Source organism: Sinocyclocheilus rhinocerous, unplaced genomic scaffold (assembly GCF_001515625.1).
Source record: "Sinocyclocheilus rhinocerous isolate Xijiao unplaced genomic scaffold, SAMN03320098_v1.1 scaffold514, whole genome shotgun sequence".
NCBI lineage: Eukaryota > Metazoa > Chordata > Actinopteri > Cypriniformes > Cyprinidae > Sinocyclocheilus > Sinocyclocheilus rhinocerous.
This window is the reverse complement of record NW_015658605.1, coordinates 297968-320492: the sequence shown is the minus strand read 5'-3', so window position 1 is coordinate 320492 and position 22525 is coordinate 297968. Positions and strand designations below refer to the sequence as shown.

The following is a 22525-nucleotide window of genomic DNA, read 5'->3' as shown; positions in this document are numbered from 1 at the left end:
TGTTAGGATAGGACAATGTTTGGCCGAGATACAATTATTTGAAAATCTGGAATCTGAGGGTGTAAAAAAAAAAATTTAAATATTGAGAAAATCGCCTTTAAAATTGTCCAAATGGTGTTCTTAGCAATGCATATTACTAATCAAAAATTAAGTTTTAATTATTTTTATTTTAATTATAGTTTTAATATTTACAGTAGGAAATTGACAAAATATCTTCATGGAACATGATCTTTACTTAATATCCTAATGATTTTTGGCATAAAAGAAAAATCAATAATTTTGACCCATACAATGTATTTTTGGCTATTGCTATACATATACCCCAGCGACTTAAGACTGGTTTTGTGCTCCAGGGTCACAAATCATAAAAAAACAAACCAACATTAACAGTTGAACGTCTCGTGTCTGTCTTCAGGCTCTCTGTGGTTTCTCAGGATGAGAATAGTCTGGTGTTGTCTCTGGGTGGCAAAGATCAGCGGCTCATCGTAAGTGCTCAGCCGTTTCGGCTGGACATCGTTGAGGGTCCTCAAGTGCTCGTGTCACTCAACTCCCGCGGCCTGCTGGCCTTCGAGCACCTACGAGCACGCAAGGACACGTGAGTCCAGCGGACAGAAAGGGCATCACATTCAGAAAGTTCAAAACCGATGCTACCCACATCATATAAGCTATTAAAAAAAATCAATACTGAAATAATATTCAAAAAAATAATGCTTAATACTAAAAAGTTGGCACTGCTTTCCTGTATAATTTGTCTCTCTCTTTCTACCTTTTGTACTGATTAGATCTTACTTTCATAAAGCCTGTTCACACTAAGAATGATAACCTAACCCTAACTATAAAGATGACTATAATTATGTTAGCGTTCACACCAATGCACAGTAATGTTCGGTTATGTAGTCTGCTGCTAAATGCAAGACCATTACATTTATTGGTCTTATTTCACCTCAAAATCAGAAGGAATTGTCATGTACACAAAAAATAATTTACACTTGAATTGTGACATTATTTTCATGACCATTACGATTTTTAAGACAAATTGAAACAAGCAGTTTTTTTTAAATGGTAGAATGAGCTTAATTAATCATCCATTAATAGAATAACTACATCAGGGCCTGGTTGCAACAAACCCCTTAAAGAGACAGTTCACCCAAAAATGAAAATTACCCCATGATTTACTCACCCTCAAACCATCCTAGGTGTATTTGACTTTCTTCTTTCAGACGAATACAATCAGAGTTATATTTAAAAATGTCCTGGCTCATCCAAGCTTTATAATGGCAGTGAATGGGGGCCGAGATTATGAAGTCCAATGGTTTTATAAAGTTGTAAATCTGGATATTTTTCTTACACAAACGCATCGATTCGCTTCAGAAGGCCTTTATTCACCCCCCCGGAGCCGTGTGGAGCACTTTTTATGATGGATGGATGCACTTTATTGGGCTTGAAAATCTCTGTCCCCATTCACTGCCATTATAAAGCTTGGAAGAGTCAGAACATTTTTTAATATAACTCTGATTGGATTCGTCTGAAAGAAGAAAGTCATACACACCTAGGATGGCTTGAGGGTGAGTAAATCATGAGGTAATTTTCATTTTTGGGTGAACTATCCCTTTAACGCTGGAATTCAAATGCCAAGACGTTTTGCCCAAATTTGCAGTCTGGATAAGTCGACGCTATGACTCTTGCTGAAAGGCAGATTTAAAGGCAGATTTCCATCCAGTCTGACGATATCAAACATGTTTGATATTTTGAGCTGATTTCAGAGCACATAATGGCCTTGTACACACTGTAAAGTTTCAGGAGTGACAACACCATTTAAATAAGAGATTGAACGCCCTAAATTATCGTTTCAAGTGTGTACTGAACAGAACTCACTCTTGGAAATGTGATGATTGACACTGTTGTAACCATAGAAACGTTCTGCCATTTCCGCATTTGGTATCTGCTATTTTTGACCAGAGTAACATAACGAGAACCAAAGACTCATTATGTTCGGCGATTTTAAGTATACTAGAGCCCGACTGATATATCGTTTTGCCGATATTATCGGCCGATATGAGCCTGTTGCCGATATATCGGTATCGGCGAATATGCCGCCGATATGAAATTTTTTTTACAGAACATATAACGCAGATAAAATGCTTGAAATGGTGTAATTACTTAGTTTGTCCAGCAGAGCGTGCTCCATTGTTTGCTACTGGCGACCTGGATGAAACGCTTTTGAAGCTTAAGTCTATGGAAAACCATTGAAACTTTGAACGGCCATATCTCCGTAACGGCGCGGCGAATCCGCACCAAATTCGGGGGATCCCTTCAGTTTGAGGAACCCTCTCGATATAGTGACACCAGTCAACACTTTCACTTCAGTAGGGACTTGTTCAGGCAGCGGCATTCAAGCGTTGTCTTATTCGACCGTAAGTGCCCTGCGAAGTGGTTGATCACCACATTTGAGTGATCATTGCAAAAAATGTGTTTATGTATATATATTCTGTTTATGTATATACTGTATTCTAATATATAGTACCAGTCAAATGTGTGGACACACGAATGGGAAAGTGTCCAAACTTTTGACTGGTATTGTTCTATAATATACACAAAGAATATCGGCCGATATATCGATATCGGCCTTTTTTTTATTTCCTAATATCGGTATCGGCCCCAAAAAACCCATATCGGTCGGGCTCTAAAGCATACCCCTGTTGACAGAGCTGTCGAGTTTTTAAGGTATGTGGCTTATTTCCAATAATGGATAACAGATTTATCATGGGCTTGTTCTTCTTTGCTGTTTTTTTTTATTTATAGCAAGATGTGGCAACACTATTGAATCAAGACTTGCCTTGATTCCTTTGATTTCTTGCACCACAACTCTGATAAGATCCTGTAAATGCGTTTGTCACTACCTGCGTTTTTCGGGATTCGGTTCGGTTGCAGAATGCAGTTGTCACTCCTGTAAATGACTGAACTGTGTGCGTACAGAACAGGATTAAGCGCTAAAAAGTGAACTGACAACCGAATTTAGCTGCAGTGTGTACGTGGCCATTGTTTTCATTTATCATGCATCTTCTAGCAACAAGATGCCTGTTTCTGCATAAGTTTAATGCGTTTAGTTTGAGATCCCCACAGTCATAACAGTTAGTGTATCCTAGGATTTAGTTACAAGGTTTTTCTTATAATTCTGTCATTATTTACTCACTACCATAAGAGTTTCATTCTTCTGCAGAACACAAAAGATGATGCATTGAAAAAAAAAATGTTTGTCTTTACAATAAAGGCAACTAACTTTCCTTGTGTGGATTAAAACATTTTTCAGCATATAAAAGAAAGACATGAGGGTGAGTACATGATGCCAGGTTTTTCTTTTCCAGTGATCTGATCTTTTAAGGGGTTTGTTGCTGCTTGCATGAAATGAAAATTATTATTTTATTTTATTTATTTTTGTCTGTTTTCGCTGTTTAAATCTGAGGGTTGATCTCACACTTTCTACTCGTATTCTTGCCGTTGCTTCTTTTTTCATTCCTGGCTTTCCCTGTCTGCACTAACTCTCACTTAAAGCAGGACTGCTTTCATCTGAGCCCAGTTGAGCACATCAATGATCGTCCTTTTTTTCTTTTTTTTTTTCTTCAGTGATCTTAGTTCTGGTTTTCCCTTTCATCGTCTTCATGGGAATTTCCAAATCCAAGTCTTCAATAAAGAGTTCTAAGAATTGAGCAAAATCAAGTTCGCATGAACCATTGATGTGGATGATGTGAAATTCTTAAATAGAAGCCACCATTGATTATAACAATAAACATATATTGAGGTTTTTATTACAAGCTACAGCTATACGTAAAAACTGTAAGGCTGGACTTGAGTTTCAACAGGAACTGCTTTGATTTACTAGTTCTACAGAAGCATATGCCGTCATTTATATACACTCAACCTTGGGTCCATGGTAGGTTTCAACAAATGTCAAACATTTTGAATGTAATTTATTTAAACCCTACCGTTGCAGTCCGTTTGGTCACCATTTGGGTTGGTTTGTGGTGTTTTGTGCTGTAGAAAGCACAATAGGATTAATGCCTGTGATCTTATATTATTCCGGGAATATTTTCAGATTAAAATTACACTTTATTTATTTTTTTAAATGTTGGGTTCTGAGATTTGTATCTTCCAGTTAAAGACAGATCAATTAATTGTGTCAGACGTTTCATTCAGAGATACATTTGTAAATGTTTTTACTGAATTTCTCATCACATTCTATTTTCCTTCCCCTCTTTTTCTCACCTTTCCTCTCTTCTGTCCCGCTCAGCAGTATCTCTCATAAAATAAGTAGCACAGTTGGTAGCATGTGGGACTCGCTCAAGAGCATTTTCTCTAGGTAATATCCATTCGTCCAGTTCTTGACTGTAAAATAAATCTTAGATTTACGTCATAGTTTCTTTTACTTAAAGGAAGAGTTCCCCCCAAAATGAACATTTCCTGATTATTTTCTCACTCCCAGGCCATCCAATATATATAGGGCTTTCTTTTTTCAGATGAAGAGAAATTAATGTTTTAGAGGAAAACATTCTAGGATTTTTGTCCCTCTAATGCAGGTGAATGGTGCTCACCGTAGAGCATTTCCGACGGTCCAAAATCTATATTTAGATGGCTTCAAAGTAATCCACACGACCCAGCTGGTCTTCTCTAGCGAAACAATCAGTCATTTACAGAAAAAATAAAAAAATTATACACTGATCATTCTAATATGCTGATTTGCTGCTCAAGAAACATTTATTATTATTAATATTTAAAACAGTGGAGTACTTTTTTTCTGGATTCTTTGATGAATAGAAAGATCCAAAGATCAGCATTTATCTGAAATAAAAAGCTTTTGTAACATTGTAACAAACTATACCATTCAAAAGCTCGGAGTCAGTGTAATATAGAAATTAATACTTTTATTTAGCAAGGATGCTTTAAGTTGATCAAAAGTTATGATAAAGACATTTGTAATGTTACAAAAGATTTCTATTTCAGATAAATGCTTTTCTTCTGAACTTTCTATTCATCAAAGAAACCTGAAAAAATTCTGCTTAGCTGTTTTCAATAATAATAATAATAATAATCAGAAATGTTTCTTGAGCAGCAAATCAGCATATTAGAATGATTTCTGAAGATGCTGAAAATACAGCTTTGTTCACAGAAATAAATTACATTTTAAAATATATTAAAGTAGAAACAAGTATTTTAAATAGTAAAAATATTTCACAATATTACTGTATTTTGGATCAAATCAATGCAGGCTTGGTGAGCAGAAGAGAATTCTTTAAGAAAAAGCATTAAAAATCTTACTGTTCAAAAACGTTTGACTGGTAGTGTGTATGTTTAACCACAAATGCTTGCTTTAGTCCAGCTCGGTTTAATTCACAACATCTCATGTGACGTACCGGCGGAATGAATGGTTGTTTATGTGTCAAAGTATTTGTGTCAGTTCATTGCTAAAAGAGTTTTGGACATTTCAACAGTTTTTTTCTGGAAATGGTTTATGGTGAACACCATTGAATTGCATTAGATCCTGGAATGTTTTCCTCCTAAACCTTAATTCCTCTTCCGATGAATAAAGAAAAGCCTACACATCTCGGATGGCCCTGGGGGTGAGTAAATAATCAGGAAATGTTAATTTTTGGCTGAACAATTCCTTTAAACTCAGTGTTTAATTAAGATTTGTTAACTTGTTTGTTTTAATCAATAGTAGTGTAAATATCTGCAGTACCACAAATTATGTATGCACCCTTTATCCAGTAGTATACCATTTGCTTTTGATTTAGTACTAAATTATATATGTTCTAGATTGAAATAATAATTGTAGTACCTAAAATCTTTAGTGTACCAGTGATCATTGTTTCCATTTGATTTTACAGCCATTAGTTTTGTAGTATTTTCATCTACAGTCATAAACTGCTGTGTTCATAATGTACTTTTGTCACACCTGCCAGTTGTTGGTGGATCATAAACATTTACCATAAACACATACTGACCATGGAACTGTATTTGGTTAAACAAAACACAAACAACTAATTGTTAAATAACAACAGTTATTTAAAATTTCCCCAAAATGTATCTCGACAACCTTAATCTTGAAACTTATGCAAGCCATTATTTGAGTCAGACTGTGCAACAAACTTGTTGTAACAAATATCACAGCTTTAGTATTTTACCTGTAGTTTGCCAAATTTTTGAGAGCACTCAGTGAACAAATAGAAAGTTATAATTGTTTATTTGCAGAAGGACAGAGGTCCAAAATGTGTCTTTGAAACACAACTTTGTGCATCTCAAAATCATTCATCCTCTTTGTATTAATGGATGAAAATAATGTTTTGTCATGAGATGAGTGATATATTTTCTTTTTCTTTTTTAATGAGATGCATTCACCCAAGAGGTGCATTATACTGTTTCTACACCCAATACCTAGCATTTAATTTCTCAGTTTACACTGTGCAAATAGCCAGCCTTCTTAACTCCACCCACCATTGCTCAAATAGTTTAATGCAAACATTGTTAAACAGTGTTTGCAACCACACAATTGCATTCACCCAGAATATTATTTGAAGAGTAGTTTTTAGCGGGATGACACATGCTCAAATGCACAAATCAACAAATGTTTGTTTTGTTGTGTAATCACCATGTATTTGTGCTTAATTGCAAAATGTTATCAGGTACCGGTATTGTTTTGGTCTGATTATCAGTGAATCATTGGTGCATCTCTTATTCACCCTCCTTAACATGCTTATTGCCGGTATGTATTTGTATTTAGAGAAACTTTGTATGCTTTGCAGTAAAAGTGAGTTGGAGCAAGCGACAGAACAGGAGAATGTGGAGCAGCGAACGGATGAGGTATGTGTAAATGTGACCCTGGAGCACAAAAGCAGTGTTAAGTCGCTGGGGTATATTTGTAGCAATAGCCAAAAATACATTGTATGGGTCAAAATTATACATTTTTCTTTTATGCCAAAAATCATTAGGATATTAAGTAAAGATCATATTCCATGAAGATATTTTGTACATTTCCTACCGTAAATATATCAAAACTTCATTTTTGATTAGTAATATGCATTGCTAAGAACTTCATTTGGACAACTTTAAAGATGATTTTCTCAATATTTAGATTTTTTTGCACCCTCAGATTCCAGATTTTCAAATAGTTGTATCTCGGCCAAATATTGTCCGATCCTAACAAACCATACATCAATGGAAAGCTTATTTATTCAGCTTTCAGATTATGTATAAATCTCAATTTCGAAAAATTGACACTTTAGACTGGTTTTGTGGTCCAGGGTCACAAATGTGTTTTAATCAACTAGACTTATCTTATCCTGTTGTAATTTGTTTAACATGCAGATTTATTAGACCTAGATAGTGTAATGTTTGCCTTTTTTCTTTCTTTTCTTTCTTTTTTATTTAGGATGGACAGATAAAAGAAGAAGAGGATAAACCGGGCATGTGGGAGGAAACATTTAAGTCTCATACTGATTCAAAGCCCAATGGTATATTGCACTCTTTCTCATTTTACTCTATAACGTATTCAGAAGAATATTGGTGAGATAATTACAGTCAAGATTTATTGTTTGTTCAATCTTTTTTTTTTTATCTCCATTTCAACTCAGGTCCATCGTCTATTAGTTTAGATTTTTCTCTCCCTGGTGTGGAACACGTCTATGGCATTCCGGAACACGCAGACACACTCAAACTGAAAAACACAGAGTGAGTTCTTACACCCGCATGAGACTGATGTGGGACACGTGAGCAACTTAAAGGAATCGTTCAGCCAAAGCTGAAAATTACTCTCTGCCAGGCCATCTAAGACGAGTTTTCTTCTTCAGATTTGGAAAAATGTGTAATTGCATCACTTGCTCAGCAATGGATGCTCTGCAGTGAATGGGTGCCGTCAGAATGAGAGTCCAAACAGCTGATAAAAACATCACAATAATCCACAAGTAATCCACACCACTCCAGCCCATCAGTTAACATCTGGAGAAGACAAAAGCTGCGTGTTTGTAAGAAACAAATCCATCATTAAGACATGTAAAACCGTTGAGTCCATAATCCATAATAACGCTTCCTCCAGTGAAAAAGTCCATCTCCTGTTGTCTCTCACATCAAAATCCACACACATTTGTTTAGAGCTGTTTTGGCTCGTAAACGGTGCTTGATCTGTGCAAATTTCTCTTCTAATTAAAATGACATGACTTTTTTCACTGGAAGCGTTATTATGGCTAGAGGACTCATATTTTAGCTGGAAGTAACAGTTTGAAGTTAAAAACATCTTAATGGTGGATTTGTTTCTTACAAACACACAGCTTTTGTCTTTAACTGGTGGACTGGAGTGGTGTGGATTACTTGTGGATTATTGTGATGTTTTTATCAGCTGTTTGGACTCTCATTCTGACGGCACCCATTCACTGCAGAGTATCCATTGCTGAGACACTGATGCAATGCTACATTTCTACAAACCTAATGAAGAAACAAACTCATCTACATCTTCTGACGTAGATTTCAGCAAGTTTTCATTTTTGAGTGAACTGTTCCTTTAATCATCAAAGGAGGACTTTTCAAATGCAGATGTGAATTCAAATCTAGACCGAATTTTGATGCTGGTCCAGGTTGATTATTGCTGGTTTTGCTGCTAGTCTTGCTGTCCACCAGCCAAATCTAAACTGAACATTGAAAATAGTTAAAAGAACCATTTTTATGAAAAAATGTGACAACAGCTTATCACTTCTTAGTTTTTTAGCACTCTCATGCTGGCACAAACTCGCATAAACCGTAGTGTTCCACTGAACAATTATTGTGTTGTTTTTCTTAGTGGATCAGACCCGTATCGGCTGTACAACTTGGATGTTTTTCAGTATGAGCTACACAACCCAATGGCTCTTTATGGGGCAGTTCCTGTCCTCATATCTCACAGCACTGACCGCACCATGGGCATCTTCTGGCTCAATGCAGCAGAGACATGGGTGGACATCAGCTCAAATACTGCAGGAAAGGTGAGAGTGAGCAACTCTGCCCTTTAATTGTTTTTGGTACGATGTCGAATGATTTTGGTTGACAAGGCTCAAATTAGGGAAGCACAATATACTGGGGAGCATTGCAGTATTGTCCGATGTTAACATTAGTTTGATCAAGTGAATCAGTTTTGGTATCAGTGCATTTCTTCAAATGATTTAGAATAATTCCCTTAAATGTGTGTTCGTATTTCAGATGATGTTTGGGAAAATACTGGACTTCGTACAAGTTTCTAGTGAAGCTCCTCAGACGGATGTACGCTGGATATCTGAGAGTGGTATTATTGATGTCTTTATCATGCTGGGACCAAAACCTGCAGATGTCTTCACTCAGTATGCCTCACTTACAGGTACACAAACACACAGGGAAAGGAAGTGCCACCGCACACTTCTCTGCATACGGTGTTAATGCTAAACTTGGGAAACACATTTCTGTAAACTTAAAAGTGTAGTTCACTCACTAGTAATCAGTTACTCACCCTCATATTTTTCAAAACCATATGTGACCCTGGAGCACAAAAGCAGTCTTAAGTCGCTGGGGTATATTTGTAGCAATAGCCAACAATACATTGTATGGGTCAAAATCATAGATTTTTCTTTTATGCCAAAAATCATTAGGATATTAAGTAATCATGTTCCGGACAACTTTAAAGGCGATTTTCTCAATATTTAGATTTTTTTGCTCCCTCAGATTCCAGATTTTCAAATAGTTGTATCTCGGCCAAATATTGTCCTATCCTAACAATCCATACATCAATGGAATTTTTTATTCAGCTTTCAGATGATGTATAAATCTCAATTTTGAAAAATTGACACTTAAGACTGGTTTTGCGGTCCAGGGTCACATGTGACATTTTGAAGTCATTTTTGGCATAATATTGCCCTCTGTCTTTAGATTTCAAATCTCATTCATGCTTTTTCATATTCAGTTAGAAGACAAAAATACAAATCCCGGAATACTTGTTTTTCTGTTCATGCATTTGGGTCCATTTTTACCTGGAAGAGATACATAAACATGTCTAATAATTGCATAGTGTCAGTGGTGTAGTGGTTCCTTGAGAAGTGGGTATACTCTTAATTTATGCCCCCATCCCAACAAAGGATGAACACCCTGTGTTATAAACAGTGACATAACATAACCCTCTCACCTTAGGCACTCAGTCGTTTCCTCCTCTCACGGCGCTGGCATACCATCAATGCCGCTGGAACTATAATGATCAGGAGGACGTAAAGTCTGTCGATCAGGGCTTTGATGAGCATGACATCCCGTATGACTTCATTTGGCTGGACATTGAACATGCAGATGGAAAACGCTACTTCACCTGGGACCCCAGCAAGTTCCCCCAACCTAAAGAAATGCTGCAGGGCCTAATGGACAAGAGACGCAAGGTGAGTGTTTGTGGGACTGAAATGATATCTTAAATCCAATCAACAATCAATGGATGAAATCAAGTCTCTTTTTCCTTATTTGATAACTGGCTTCACAATGTGTCTCAAAGTCTGTTGCAACTTCTGGTTCATTCCAACCTTAAGCTGTTATACTCACAAGTTGCAAGGAAAAATAATGCAAGTAATCAATAACGCTTTACTTGACCATTACGTGTTCCAAAGAAAAAGTGCATACAAATCATCCAGATGTTCAATAAAACGTAGCTTATAATTTTATATCGCTAGCAAACTGATATATGATATACTCAAATATCTAATAAGTATCACCCAGTCCAAAATTGAAAGCATTTCAACTACTGCTAAAGGCTTTAATAAAAATCGAGTGACGTGTTTTTGTCTCTTCAGCTAGTGGCCATTGTAGATCCTCACATTAGGGTGGACAACGGCTATAAGATTCACAATGAGATTCTCTCCAAAAACTTTTATGTCAAGAACAAAGATGGAGGAGACTATGAAGGCTGGTGTTGGCCAGGTGTGTAGCTACTCATCCAGCTGCCTGTTAAAGTCAGTGTGATCAACTCTTCAGAGCATTATTTTCTCTTCTGAAGGGAATTCGGGCTATCCTGACTTCACTAACCCTGAGATGAGAGCCTGGTGGGCCAGCAAGTTTGCCTATGAGCAGTATGAGGTGAGGGCTTTCTGAACCGCTGCTACCCCTGGCTTTTTATTAGACTGTCTTTCAGAATTCAAGTGTTGATGTTGATGATTTCAGGATTGTATTTTTATTAAATCCCACGTGGCTTTGTCCAGGGTTCCATGGAGAATCAGTACGTGTGGAATGACATGAACGAGCCGTCTGTGTTTAATGGGCCTGAAGTCACCATGCACAAAGATGCTCTTCATGGAGGCTGGGAGCACAGAGACGTTCACAACCTTTATGGCCTCTATGTGGTGAGAGATCAGTTTTTATTTATTTATTCAGTTTTTCTGTAGCCACACAAGTTCTTGATTCTAGGGATATATGTCTACAATTCGTGTGTTATAATGAGAGGATTCGTGAGCACGCAACTTTCAGCACTGCATTGCTCGACGCTGCAAAGACGTGTTATAGCCTAAATAGAAACTCTGCATACGCTTGCACCTGATAATCGTTTATATTTTATATTAGTTCATGTTGCTTTTGTGCAATAGATGAATAACAATTTATTTGTTTTAGATATTTTATGTTTAGATATTTCTATTTTGCGGGAGTCCTGTGAATCATTTTATTCTCCCGCATCCCGCACATACACTAGTCTCTGCACTCGCCTATCAAGTCTTGTCCCGCGCTGCTGTTGCGTCGGGTCTCGCGGGACCAGGTCTCTAATCCACTGGCACTTGACTCAACAGCGTGTGTGCTACATCCTTTTTACAATCTCTAGATTATAAAACACTGCATTCTGTCAGCAATGTAACGCGGCAGTAACATATAGAGACCTCGGCTTGTAACTATTCTCAAAATTACTATTTTGAAAATTATAATGCGTTAAATTACTCCGTTACTAAAAAAGTAATCAAATTACAGTAACACGTTACTAAGTAATGCGTTACTGCCCAACACTGGTAACGATGCACCCCGAGCCAGTTGAAAATCGATGCAAATATGTGAGGATTGAAGTCTGTTGAGATGTTAAATGAATCGTGAAACAATTGGTGGTGGGGGTTTATATGAATGTATCTCTGAGGGGAACTGTCTATCTTCAGAACAGTTTAGATGGTGTTTGAAACACTGTATCTGGTGTTCCATGAGCGCCACCTGCTGTCAGAGAGTGAATCTGCGTCTCATTCAGAGCTTCTGCTGATTCTGTTTCGTGCCGATGTGTTTTATGTAGTATAGTTTCATAAAGCTAAAATCAGACTTTAATACAATACAAACTTAATTTTACATGGCTTTCTAAACATGCGGCTTCTTTTGTGCGAGACGCGAGTGCAACGGTGATAGATGTCCCTCTAGAAAATGCGTTCTGTGTGAACGGCTTGGTTTCAGTTTTGACGTAAACAACATCTCCTCCTCATTGATGTTCTCTTTTCCCTCAATATTTGTAATTAACAACGCTAGTGTTAACAACGCTACAATCTAGTGGCTTCAACTGGATAGGCTAACAAAACATTAAAATGCAACAACACTTACATCGTCATTGCACCTCGTGCGCCACTGATAAGGCTGCCTCTTAACGCACACCTAAAATTCGAATGCAACGTTTTTGCATTCGAATGTGGATTTTTATTTTAAATTCGACGAATATTCGAAATTAGAATTTTTTTTTTGAACAGCCCTGTTGGTTACCTCTAATTGTAAATGAAAAGACCACAGCCTCAGTTTGTTTATTTTAAGAGATTAATTTTATTTGTGTTATTTATTTATTTGATTTGGGATTTGTTTTAAAATTTCAATTTAGTTTTGTGATTTTACATATTTCAATATCACAAAGAAATGTGCAGCGTTTTGTCTGAGAAATAATAAAAGGGCACCTTTTCATTGATAATTTGTCTTAAAGGGGTCATATGATGCTGCTAAAAGGAACAGTATTTGGAGAAAGGAAAAATTGAAATCGCATCATATGACCCCTTTAAATCTCATTTTGAAAATCGTATCGTGAAATCAGTATCATGAATCGTATCGCATCGCGAATCGTTACATCTCTACTTGTTTCCAAAAAACATTTGCAACATTATTGCTCTGGTCAATCTCTCATATGTCCACATGTCCAGGCCATATTTTAACCCCAAAATTAGAATAAATAAAAATATTTAATATTAGCAAAATTAAGCATTTATTTATAATAGTTTTAGATGATCATTATGAAAACCATGAAATTATTATTATAAATGTATGCTTAATTTTGCCAATTTTAAGTATTTTTAATATTAGTAAAATTCTCACTAGTATAATGTGTCTGGACATTTTTATTTTTAATTACATTTTTTCAATGGTGATTTTCATCATATTCTCAAAAAATATTAAAGATTCACCCACCCAGAAAAACAGGCAGATTGAGGTTTGATTTGCTAAGAATATGAAAAGTATGAAATGGGCATGAGAATGTTTTTTTTATTCTTTTGTTCACAGCTAGGCTTCACAAACTCACTGAGGTTGGATATTTCCTAACGTCAGTGATTATTATTATTATTTTTTCACAAGACAACTTGCCCCGCTATCAGTGTGACTAGTTAATCTGACCCGATAAGCCTTTATCCTTCAGAGTTCACATTTTCAGTTAAAAATCGGTCTCCTAAGGAATCACATGGATAAAACGTTAAAATGGAGACACACTCAGTGTTAAAAGACTTAATACTGAGAGGCATGTGTGACACTGAGAAGACCAAAGTTCTTTTTTTCTTTCATAACAATACTTTTGTGTCACCAGCAAAAGGCGACCGCTGACGGCCTGGTTGAGCGTTCAGGAGGTGTGGAGAGACCTTTCGTTCTGACCCGGGCGTTCTTTGCTGGATCCCAGCGTTACGGTGAGACGTCACACACAAGCATGGTGTGTTTGTACCGGAGCGTTTGGTGATCAATTCCTCTCTCCGTGGCTCAGGTGCGGTGTGGACGGGAGATAACGCCGCTGAATGGGGTCATCTGAAGATCTCCATCCCCATGTGCTTGAGTCTGGGCTTAGCGGGCATCTCTTTCTGTGGAGGTGAGCAGTTCCTCTAGTAAACCTTTAGTATATGCAGATGAGAAATTATGTTGAATGGGTAAACAAGACTGCACACATTTAAACAACGGCCACCAAAAGAGAACTTTTTAAAGTCACACGTTAATTAACGGCAAAAAAAAATTGTTTCACTCAGTATGAGATTTATTGTTCATTTTATTAATTACAATTTTTTTTCACTCAAACTGTTATGCAGTACAAATGCAAATACATATGTATGGAATTAGAAAACAATAAAAAGTATGTATTTATTTCATGAATCTCTATGAATCTTTACTGAATCTGATGTCTTAAATCACTCCTACCAGGACATTTTATGATGTTATTTGTGGCATTTTTGTGGTTTTTTTTGTTTTTTTTTCAGTGGCAATTGCATGTGCCACGGTTGCATTTTAGTGCATAATAATTGAATATACAGAAAGGATGCTTATACTCAGCACAAAACGGTGATGCAATATAATATTTTTTATAAATATAAATATTTTATAACATTTTTGTCCAGTCATAAATGGCATAAATGAGCTAAAGCCAAATTATGGTTATTGTAGGAGCTTTTGATGATAATGTTGAGACTGTATGTCATTCTATACAAATATCAGTAGTTGCATCTTCAAGAAACGACTAAAAACACATCTGTTCCACCTTTATTTGACCCTCTAACTCTAGCACTTTCTATTCTGTTTTAATTCTACTTTATCTATGTGTCTTCTTTTTTTATACATAAAAAAACTAACACTAGCTTTCTATTTTTTCTATTCTATCCTATTTAAACTTATCTGACCACCACACAGAATATGAAGAATATCAAAAACTTTAGGAGTCAGCTGTCCACGAAAGTCCTTAAGATAGCAGCATGATAACACCCTCAATCAGTTGAATGAATGACTCAATATTCACTTACCGTCCCTTAGTGGTAGTTCAGTTGAGAAGTTTGTTGAAAAGTATGCATTTTTCCCCTCAACATTTCTTATTTGTATACTCATAAATGCATTTAAAACATTAATCTCATAACATTATTTATTGCAGTTGTAATTATTGTTATTTGCAGTGTAAATTATTTAATCTGACTGGTAGCAGCCCTATAGTGTATATTGAATTTATTGATAAATTGTAATAATTTGACATGTAAGATTATGCATACATCTAGAAAGGTTAAAAATAGGCCTTTGTAAAGGTAAATATGCAGATTTAAGTATGTAAAAGCTGATAGAACACTGATGAAAATATTGCTTCAGAATAAATTGTTTACTCCACCAAAAATCTCAGTGATGCAGTTATTTTGCGGGGATATTTTATATGGAATATTGTCTGCTGACATGAAAAGTTCACTGTATATCATAGTAATAAATATCATTTATTACAGCAATGATATTTGTTTTCTTTTTAATTTATACACATTAAATATTACATATATGTATGTAATAAAATGTGTATTTCCATTACAGGTTTAGGTCTTACATTTCATATAAGGTGGTATTAAAAAGGTCTTAAAAAGTCTTAAATTTAACTTGTTCGTGTCTGCAGAAACCCTGTTATATATTGTTGCTCTTTTGTTAGTTTTGATTGCTTCTATTGTCCTCATTTGTAAGTCGCTTTGGATAAAAGCGTCTGCTAAATGATTAAATGTAAATGTAATATCACAAACTACACACAAAAACTTATTGTTATGTGTCAGTCAACAACATTTTTAGTCCGTAAATGAGAATAACTGAAAAGTGTAATATTGCATTTTAAAATACTTAATAGACAAGTTTTGAATTGTAATAATATTGCACAATGTTACTGTTGTACTGTATTTTTGATCAAATAAATGCAGCCTTGATGAGCATAAAAGACTCCAACTTTCCAAACTTTTGACCAGTAGTGTATATTACTCCCAGTTGTCTGCTGGCATCCTTTAAGTGCTGCTTTATGAATGCTTTTCATTTAGTCTCTCATGCTGTACCTTTGTCTTCCTCTCCCTCAGCTGATGTTGGCGGTTTCTTTAAACATCCCAGCGCTGAGCTTTTGGTGCGATGGTACCAGGCGGGAGCTTACCAGCCGTTTTTCCGCGCTCATGCTCACATAGACACGCCCCGCAGGGAACCCTGGCTGTTCGGACCCGAGAACACCGCCCTCATCCGGGAGGCCATACGCCAGCGATACGCTCTCCTGCCGTACTGGTACCAGCTTTTCTACAACGCACACCGCACTGGATATCCTGTTGTGAGGTGAGCCAGCCCAAGACAATCAGGGCCGGGAATTAACTGGGGCTTGGGGCAAACATGCCACCGAAATGAACAATAATGCCTCCCAAATTCAGTGTAAAGGGGGAAAAAAGGTTTAAGAAATTAAACAAAACGTATTATGGCTTTCGTGATTAAAGTGAAATGTGAACATCAATGAATTGTTGATTGCAGCATTACATTCAGAGCTGCTCATGTTGCATCAGATTTCCTTTTCTGCATCACTGAGCATTATAATCAATCACACAGGATTCTGTTAAGTTAGTTCGCTCTGAAAACGCTGGAGTTTTGTTCAGTGCATGCGCTCAACAGATCGATTCTGCACTCTTGTGATTTAGCTTATCATAAACAACAAAGGGCAGATGCCATGCAAGTAAGAGATCCATTTTGCTAATAATCATTATTACAATATCAAGAGCAATAATATAGTGATTTTTATCATAATATGGCAGCCTGTTTTTAATTTTAAAATGTATATACTTTATGTAGGCTATTTATAACATGATGCAATTGTCGTGTAAATACACGTTTGCCACCTTCGATTATCAATTGATTATAGAAATGAATACTTTTGATCAAAAATTGAAATTGATCAAAAGTGATGATAAAGACATTTATAATGTTACAAAAGATTTCTATTTCAACTAAATGCTGTTCTTCTGAACTTTATATTCATCAAAGAAACCTGAAAAAATTATACTCGGCTGTTTTTAACATAATAATAATAATAATAATAATAATAATAATCAGAAATGTTTCTTGAGCAGCAAATCAGCATATTAGAATGATTTCTGAAGATCATGTGACACTGAAGACTGGAGTAATGATGCTGAAAATACAGCTTTGATCACAGAAATAAATTACATTTTACAATATATTCAAATAGAAAGCAGTTATTTTAAATAGTAAAAATATTTCACAATATTACTGCTTTTGCTGTATTTTGGATCAAATAAATGCAGGCTTGGTCAACAGAAGAGACTAATTTAATAAACATTAAAAATCTTACTGTTCAGAAACCTTTGACTGGTAGTGTACATTTAATAATTAATTATAAAAATGCCCTTAAAAAAAAAACCAGTGACCAAATATCGCCCCTTAATGAAAAAAAGTTCATTTCTGACCCTGATGACAATCCATTTACACAGTTTTGCTCAAATTACTTTTTAAGCACATTTTTACTCATTAACTTGGTGAGAACTAATGTCAAAAGTTTTATTTTATTAAATGTGGTATTAGCTTTCAAAAACAGCAGTTCTCAAACAACGTTAATTAGGGGTTCGTATTATTAATTCTCTGTTTTCACAGACCTTTATGGGTAGAGTATCCTAATGATGTCGCCACTTTCTCAATCGAGGATGAGTACTTGATCGGTGAGTTTTTAAACATGAGTTATAATTAGTCCAAATAAATGTTGCAGCAGAGACGGCTAACACAGGGTTATTTCTCTTCACAGGGAAGGATTTGCTGGTGCATCCCGTCACTGATGAGGGTGCTACTGCTGTTACTGCCTATCTGCCGGGGAAAGGAGAGGTAACGTATTTTTCAACACTGAATGGAACAACCTGAATTGGTTTTCATCTCCAAGTCTCTCTAAATAGTGGTCGGCCGATATTTGGAATTTTTTTAATATCTGCCGATAAGACTTTCCGTGTGGCCGATGTTTTTCAAAACGGATTATGACACCATATCGTGCATTTATGCTTGCTCTTTAAGACAAGCCACTCGGATGTGAAGCCAGCACCTGACAGACAGTAAAATGACCAATCGTTGTGTTACATACAATTACACTCCGGCGTGCAGCAAAGTCTTATTCAAACGTACCGTGAGACATCAGATCCGCAGTCCAGCGGCAGCTCCAGTGGGAGACACAGATGTGATATAAACGAATTCAAACAAAAATGAAACCGTGTTTACCTCACAATCAATCAACAATCCCGCAACTGGCTCTTCCTCAGATATGTGACCCTGGAGCACAAAAGCAGTCTCAAGTCGCTGGGGTATATTTGTAGCAATAGCCAACAATACATTGTATGGGTCAAAATTATAGATTTTTCTTTTATGCCAAAAATCATTAGGATATTAAGTAAAGATCATGTTCCATGAAGATATTTTGTAAATTTCCTACTGTAAATATATCAAAACTTAATTTTTGATTAGTAATATGCATCACTAAGAACTTCATTTGAACAACTTTAAAGATGATTTTCTCAATATTTAGATTTTTTTGCACCCTCAGATTCCAGATTTTCAAATAGTTGTATCTCGGCCAAATATTGTCCTATCCTAACAAATCCTAACCTTTTCATATGTTCCGGTCTTATTTAATGCTGCTATATGCTGATAACCAAACATGTAATTATACGCCTTCAGGCTTATTATTTTTACAATTAAACAGACAAGCAAAACGAAACCGATCAGAGACATATATCTTTATTATTAACCAACTATCCTATACTATAATTATTTTTTTTCTGTAAAGTTGCTTTGCAACGTTTTGTATCGTGAAAAGCGCTATATAAATAAACTTGAATTGAAAAAACTTGATAAACACATTTCATTACACCAAATACACAAAATAATGTTTTTTTTAGCAACATCATATGACCCCTCTGTTGTTTACATTTTAATTGTTTAGGTTTTATAAATATATTTTTTTTGTAGATGTTTGAGCAAAAGAAAAGGAAAGGCTGCACTAATTGTTACCTCAGTTGTTTAAATTTTTTTATTTGTTTTAATAAATATTTATGCATAATAAATGTCCATTTAGTTTCACCAATTTTCTGCATGTCTCTCATTTACTGTAATTACATGTATTATATCGGTCGACCACTATCTCTGAAGTCTCAATCTCTTCCTCTGGGTTGCTCTTGTAGGTCTGGTATGATGTTCACACTTTCCAGAAGCATGATGGGGAGCAGAGCCTCTACATTCCTGTCACCATGAGCTCCGTAAGCCCGGACGTTTTCACTTTCTGACTTTCCATTGGTTTTTAAAGACTGACTGCAAAACTAGGGGCCAGAACAGACTGTGTTTTTGTTTTTGCATTCCAAAGTTTTCCTATGCACTTATTTCAGCTATATTTTGTTTTAGTCTTTTATCAGACAGCTAAATCCTTCCTTTCTGTCCGTCGCGTCTCGTGTTCCAGATCCCAGTTTTCCAGCGAGGAGGGTCCATTATCTGCAGGAAAGACCGAGTTAGGAGATCTTCGTCCTGTATGGAGAATGACCCATACACTCTCTATGCTGCTCTCAATTCTCAGGTAAATCCGTATCCTGTTATGTATATATATATTCAATTCAGATTTATTTGTATAGCACTTTTCACAGTACACATTGTTTCAAAGCAGCTTTACAGAAAATGCATGTGTCTACATATATGCATGTATTCATATTTGACATGCTTGACATTGTAGATGGATTGTTTTCATCTGTGTATAGTAAGTGCTTCACGCTGACTGCTGTCTTGTGCTTCAGGGCTCTGCTGAAGGAGAGCTGTACATCGATGACTTCCATACCTTCAACTTTGAAAAAGCAAAGCAGTTTGTCCACAGACATCTGTCTTTCTCCGCCAACACGCTGTCTTCCAGGTCGGTCTGCTCTCTTTTTCTTTACAGCTGTTAAAAACGGCATTGCCATGCTGTTTCTTATCTTTTGGTCTCTCATCTCTCTGTTCTTCATTTTTCTTTCCTCAGAAATCTGGCCCCAGACTCCCAGTTTTCCACTGCGTCTTGGATAGAGAAGATTGTGATCATCGGAGGCAGTCAACCGTCCTCTGCTACTCTGAAAAATGCAGGTCAGAGTCACTGATATATTACAGTGCTTTACTGCTAATATGGTTGGCTTTCTTATGATAAATTGCTGGTGTTTTTCCTGAAGTGTCTATGGGTCAAAGCATCTGCTAATGTCACGCAATCTGCTTTGGCATTCTCACAGGCTTCTATCATGCATCTAACAACTACTCAAATAACAGGCTTGTTTAAAAATGCTGTCCATTTGTTTTTAATGTCCAAGGCCTATGTGACCAAAAAAATATGAGATGGCGAAATCATCAACCAATGTATTTAAATGCATACATCATTTGATAAAACTTTACTACAGCACACTTGAACAAAAGATGTCGCAAAAATATGGCGCAGGGCTAGTTCACCTAAAAATGAACATTCTGTCATCATTTAGTCACCCTTAAGTCGTTCCAAACCCGTATGAATTTCTTTCTTCTGCTGAAAACAAAAGATATTTAAAAAAAATGTTGGTGACCGAATGGTAGCCATTGACGTAGTATTTGTTTTTCCATACTATGGAAGTTACTGGCTTCCTCCAACTGTTTGTTTCCAAACCTTGAGGGTGAGTAAATGATGACAGAATTGTCATTTTTAGGTGAACTGTCCCTTTAAATATGGGTTCGTGTACAGCAATGATAATAGTTTGTGCTGTCAACAATGCATTTAGTGCAGTTATTTATTGGCACCTGACAGCATTTAGAAACCAAACATTTATACAATTGTACTTAAATAGACATATGTTGTTGTTGGGTTTATGCAGCTCATGGTAATAAAAATACATTTCCATTTGTTTGTTTTTTTCTTCCACTTTTTTTACAGTAAACATTTTTGGTACTGTGTTGGGTCGCCATTGTTGTCCGAAGTAAATTTGGGTCCTGAAGTAAGACCCGTTGAGAACCACTGATTTTGCACAACATACAGAGTTAATTTTTTGTCTTTTTTTTTTTTCAGATGATACAGAGTCGGCTTTAGAGTTTGAGTTTGACTCTACACTTGCAGTTTTGACTCTACGTAAGCCAGGGGTCAACGCAGCGGCAGACTGGACCGTAATCTTGCGGTAACACAAGTACGACATGCAAACAACAGAGAAAAGAACGGCACTTAATGTCACATGACCACACACACAAACGTTACAAAATGAGAGACCAAACAGAGAATGGGAACATGCACAGAAAAATCAAATGTTTTTTAAGATGATATGTGTTGAGACAAATATGAAAGAGATTTTGGGAAGCCATCAGTGAAGTACAGGACCAGGATATTAAGAGAGGTGTTTGAAGACATACTGACTTAAACTCTATTGTGTGATTTCACATGACAGGCTGCAACGTCTCGTTTAGACAGGCATTTGTCATTTAAATTAGCAATTTAATAATTGGTTGAAAGTTAAAACAAAGAAATAACATACAGGATGTTAATTTATAGATTGTACAAATTAGATTTTTTTTTTCTCAGGTCATGAAGTGTTTTGGCATTACAAATAAATTTTAACATCCAGAAATACAAAACTGATTGCACTGAGATTTTGTTTTCTTTCTTTTTTTTATTTTATTCCATTTTTCACTGGGCAAGTTTTAAATTGGTGCATATGGGAAAATAATAGTTTGTATAAAATTATTAATCAAATCTAAAGAAATAAGTAATATTTCATTACATATTAATAAATATACTTTAGGACCATTGTTTTTGGCAGAATTTACAACCAAATTCCCATTTGTATAGGAAGTGTGATTTGTTTTTTTGTTTTTTTGTGAGACTCGATTACTTTATAAGGAGTCATTTCCAAAAACTAAATGACCAATGAAAAATAAATTACCAACTTTTTAATTGGTAATGTTTCAAAATGTATTAATAGATATGTGTTATACCTTTGTTTACTAGAGCACAGAAGCCATCAATGATGTATTTAGTAGTACGGTTTTCTTTGTAAAGTTGTAAGGCCTCTAAGTGACTTTGAGGCTTATTTGAAAGAGACTGATGGATTTGAGCAGCACGAAAACCCTAAGACAAGCAAACAACTCAAAAAAAAAAAAAAGGAAAAAAACTCTTTTGTCCAACACTGAGCAGGCTTGTGGGTTGATTTTGAAGGATTCAGGCGGGTGTGAATTTATGAAAAACTGTAAGAAAATGAAGGGCACAAAATAGGATTGCAAAGTCGAAAAGTGTTGTTGTAATAAACGTCTCTGGCTTAGGAAGCAAAGACTGGATGAAAATAAAGTGGCTCAACTGATGTTTGGTGAGTGTTTTATTTCAGTTGATGACATTCTTCTTGTATGTGCAAACATCAGGAAAACACCTCATATGTTCAAAAGATAATAACTGTTCAACAACAGCATTTTTACAGATTTCCCGATTTTAAAAGCTAGTGTTAACAAGGCAATATCTTCCCATAAAAATATGGTGTGT

The 22525-nt window shown here is 35.9% G+C and overlaps 1 protein-coding gene across 1 annotated transcript in view; it reads left to right on the top strand.

Moving 5' to 3' along the window:
• ganaba (glucosidase II alpha subunit a) overlaps window positions 1–22349 on the top strand; it is a 27779-nt gene extending 5430 nt beyond the window's left edge. The window contains exons 5-26 of the mRNA XM_016531219.1: window positions 416–595; window positions 4292–4357; window positions 6798–6855; window positions 7424–7505; window positions 7626–7722; window positions 8825–9005; window positions 9220–9373; window positions 10177–10412; window positions 10818–10944; window positions 11021–11100; window positions 11223–11363; window positions 13820–13916; window positions 13991–14092; window positions 16077–16320; window positions 17644–17708; window positions 17792–17868; window positions 19212–19286; window positions 19484–19597; window positions 19812–19924; window positions 20030–20130; window positions 21071–21846; window positions 21893–22349. Coding sequence (XP_016386705.1) covers window positions 416–595; window positions 4292–4357; window positions 6798–6855; window positions 7424–7505; window positions 7626–7722; window positions 8825–9005; window positions 9220–9373; window positions 10177–10412; window positions 10818–10944; window positions 11021–11100; window positions 11223–11363; window positions 13820–13916; window positions 13991–14092; window positions 16077–16320; window positions 17644–17708; window positions 17792–17868; window positions 19212–19286; window positions 19484–19597; window positions 19812–19924; window positions 20030–20130; window positions 21071–21180 — 2500 coding nt within the window. The 3' untranslated portion in view covers window positions 21181–21846; window positions 21893–22349. The remainder of the gene's footprint in view (window positions 1–415; window positions 596–4291; window positions 4358–6797; window positions 6856–7423; window positions 7506–7625; window positions 7723–8824; window positions 9006–9219; window positions 9374–10176; window positions 10413–10817; window positions 10945–11020; window positions 11101–11222; window positions 11364–13819; window positions 13917–13990; window positions 14093–16076; window positions 16321–17643; window positions 17709–17791; window positions 17869–19211; window positions 19287–19483; window positions 19598–19811; window positions 19925–20029; window positions 20131–21070; window positions 21847–21892) is intronic.
• The last annotated feature ends 176 nt before the right edge of the window (window positions 22350–22525 follow it).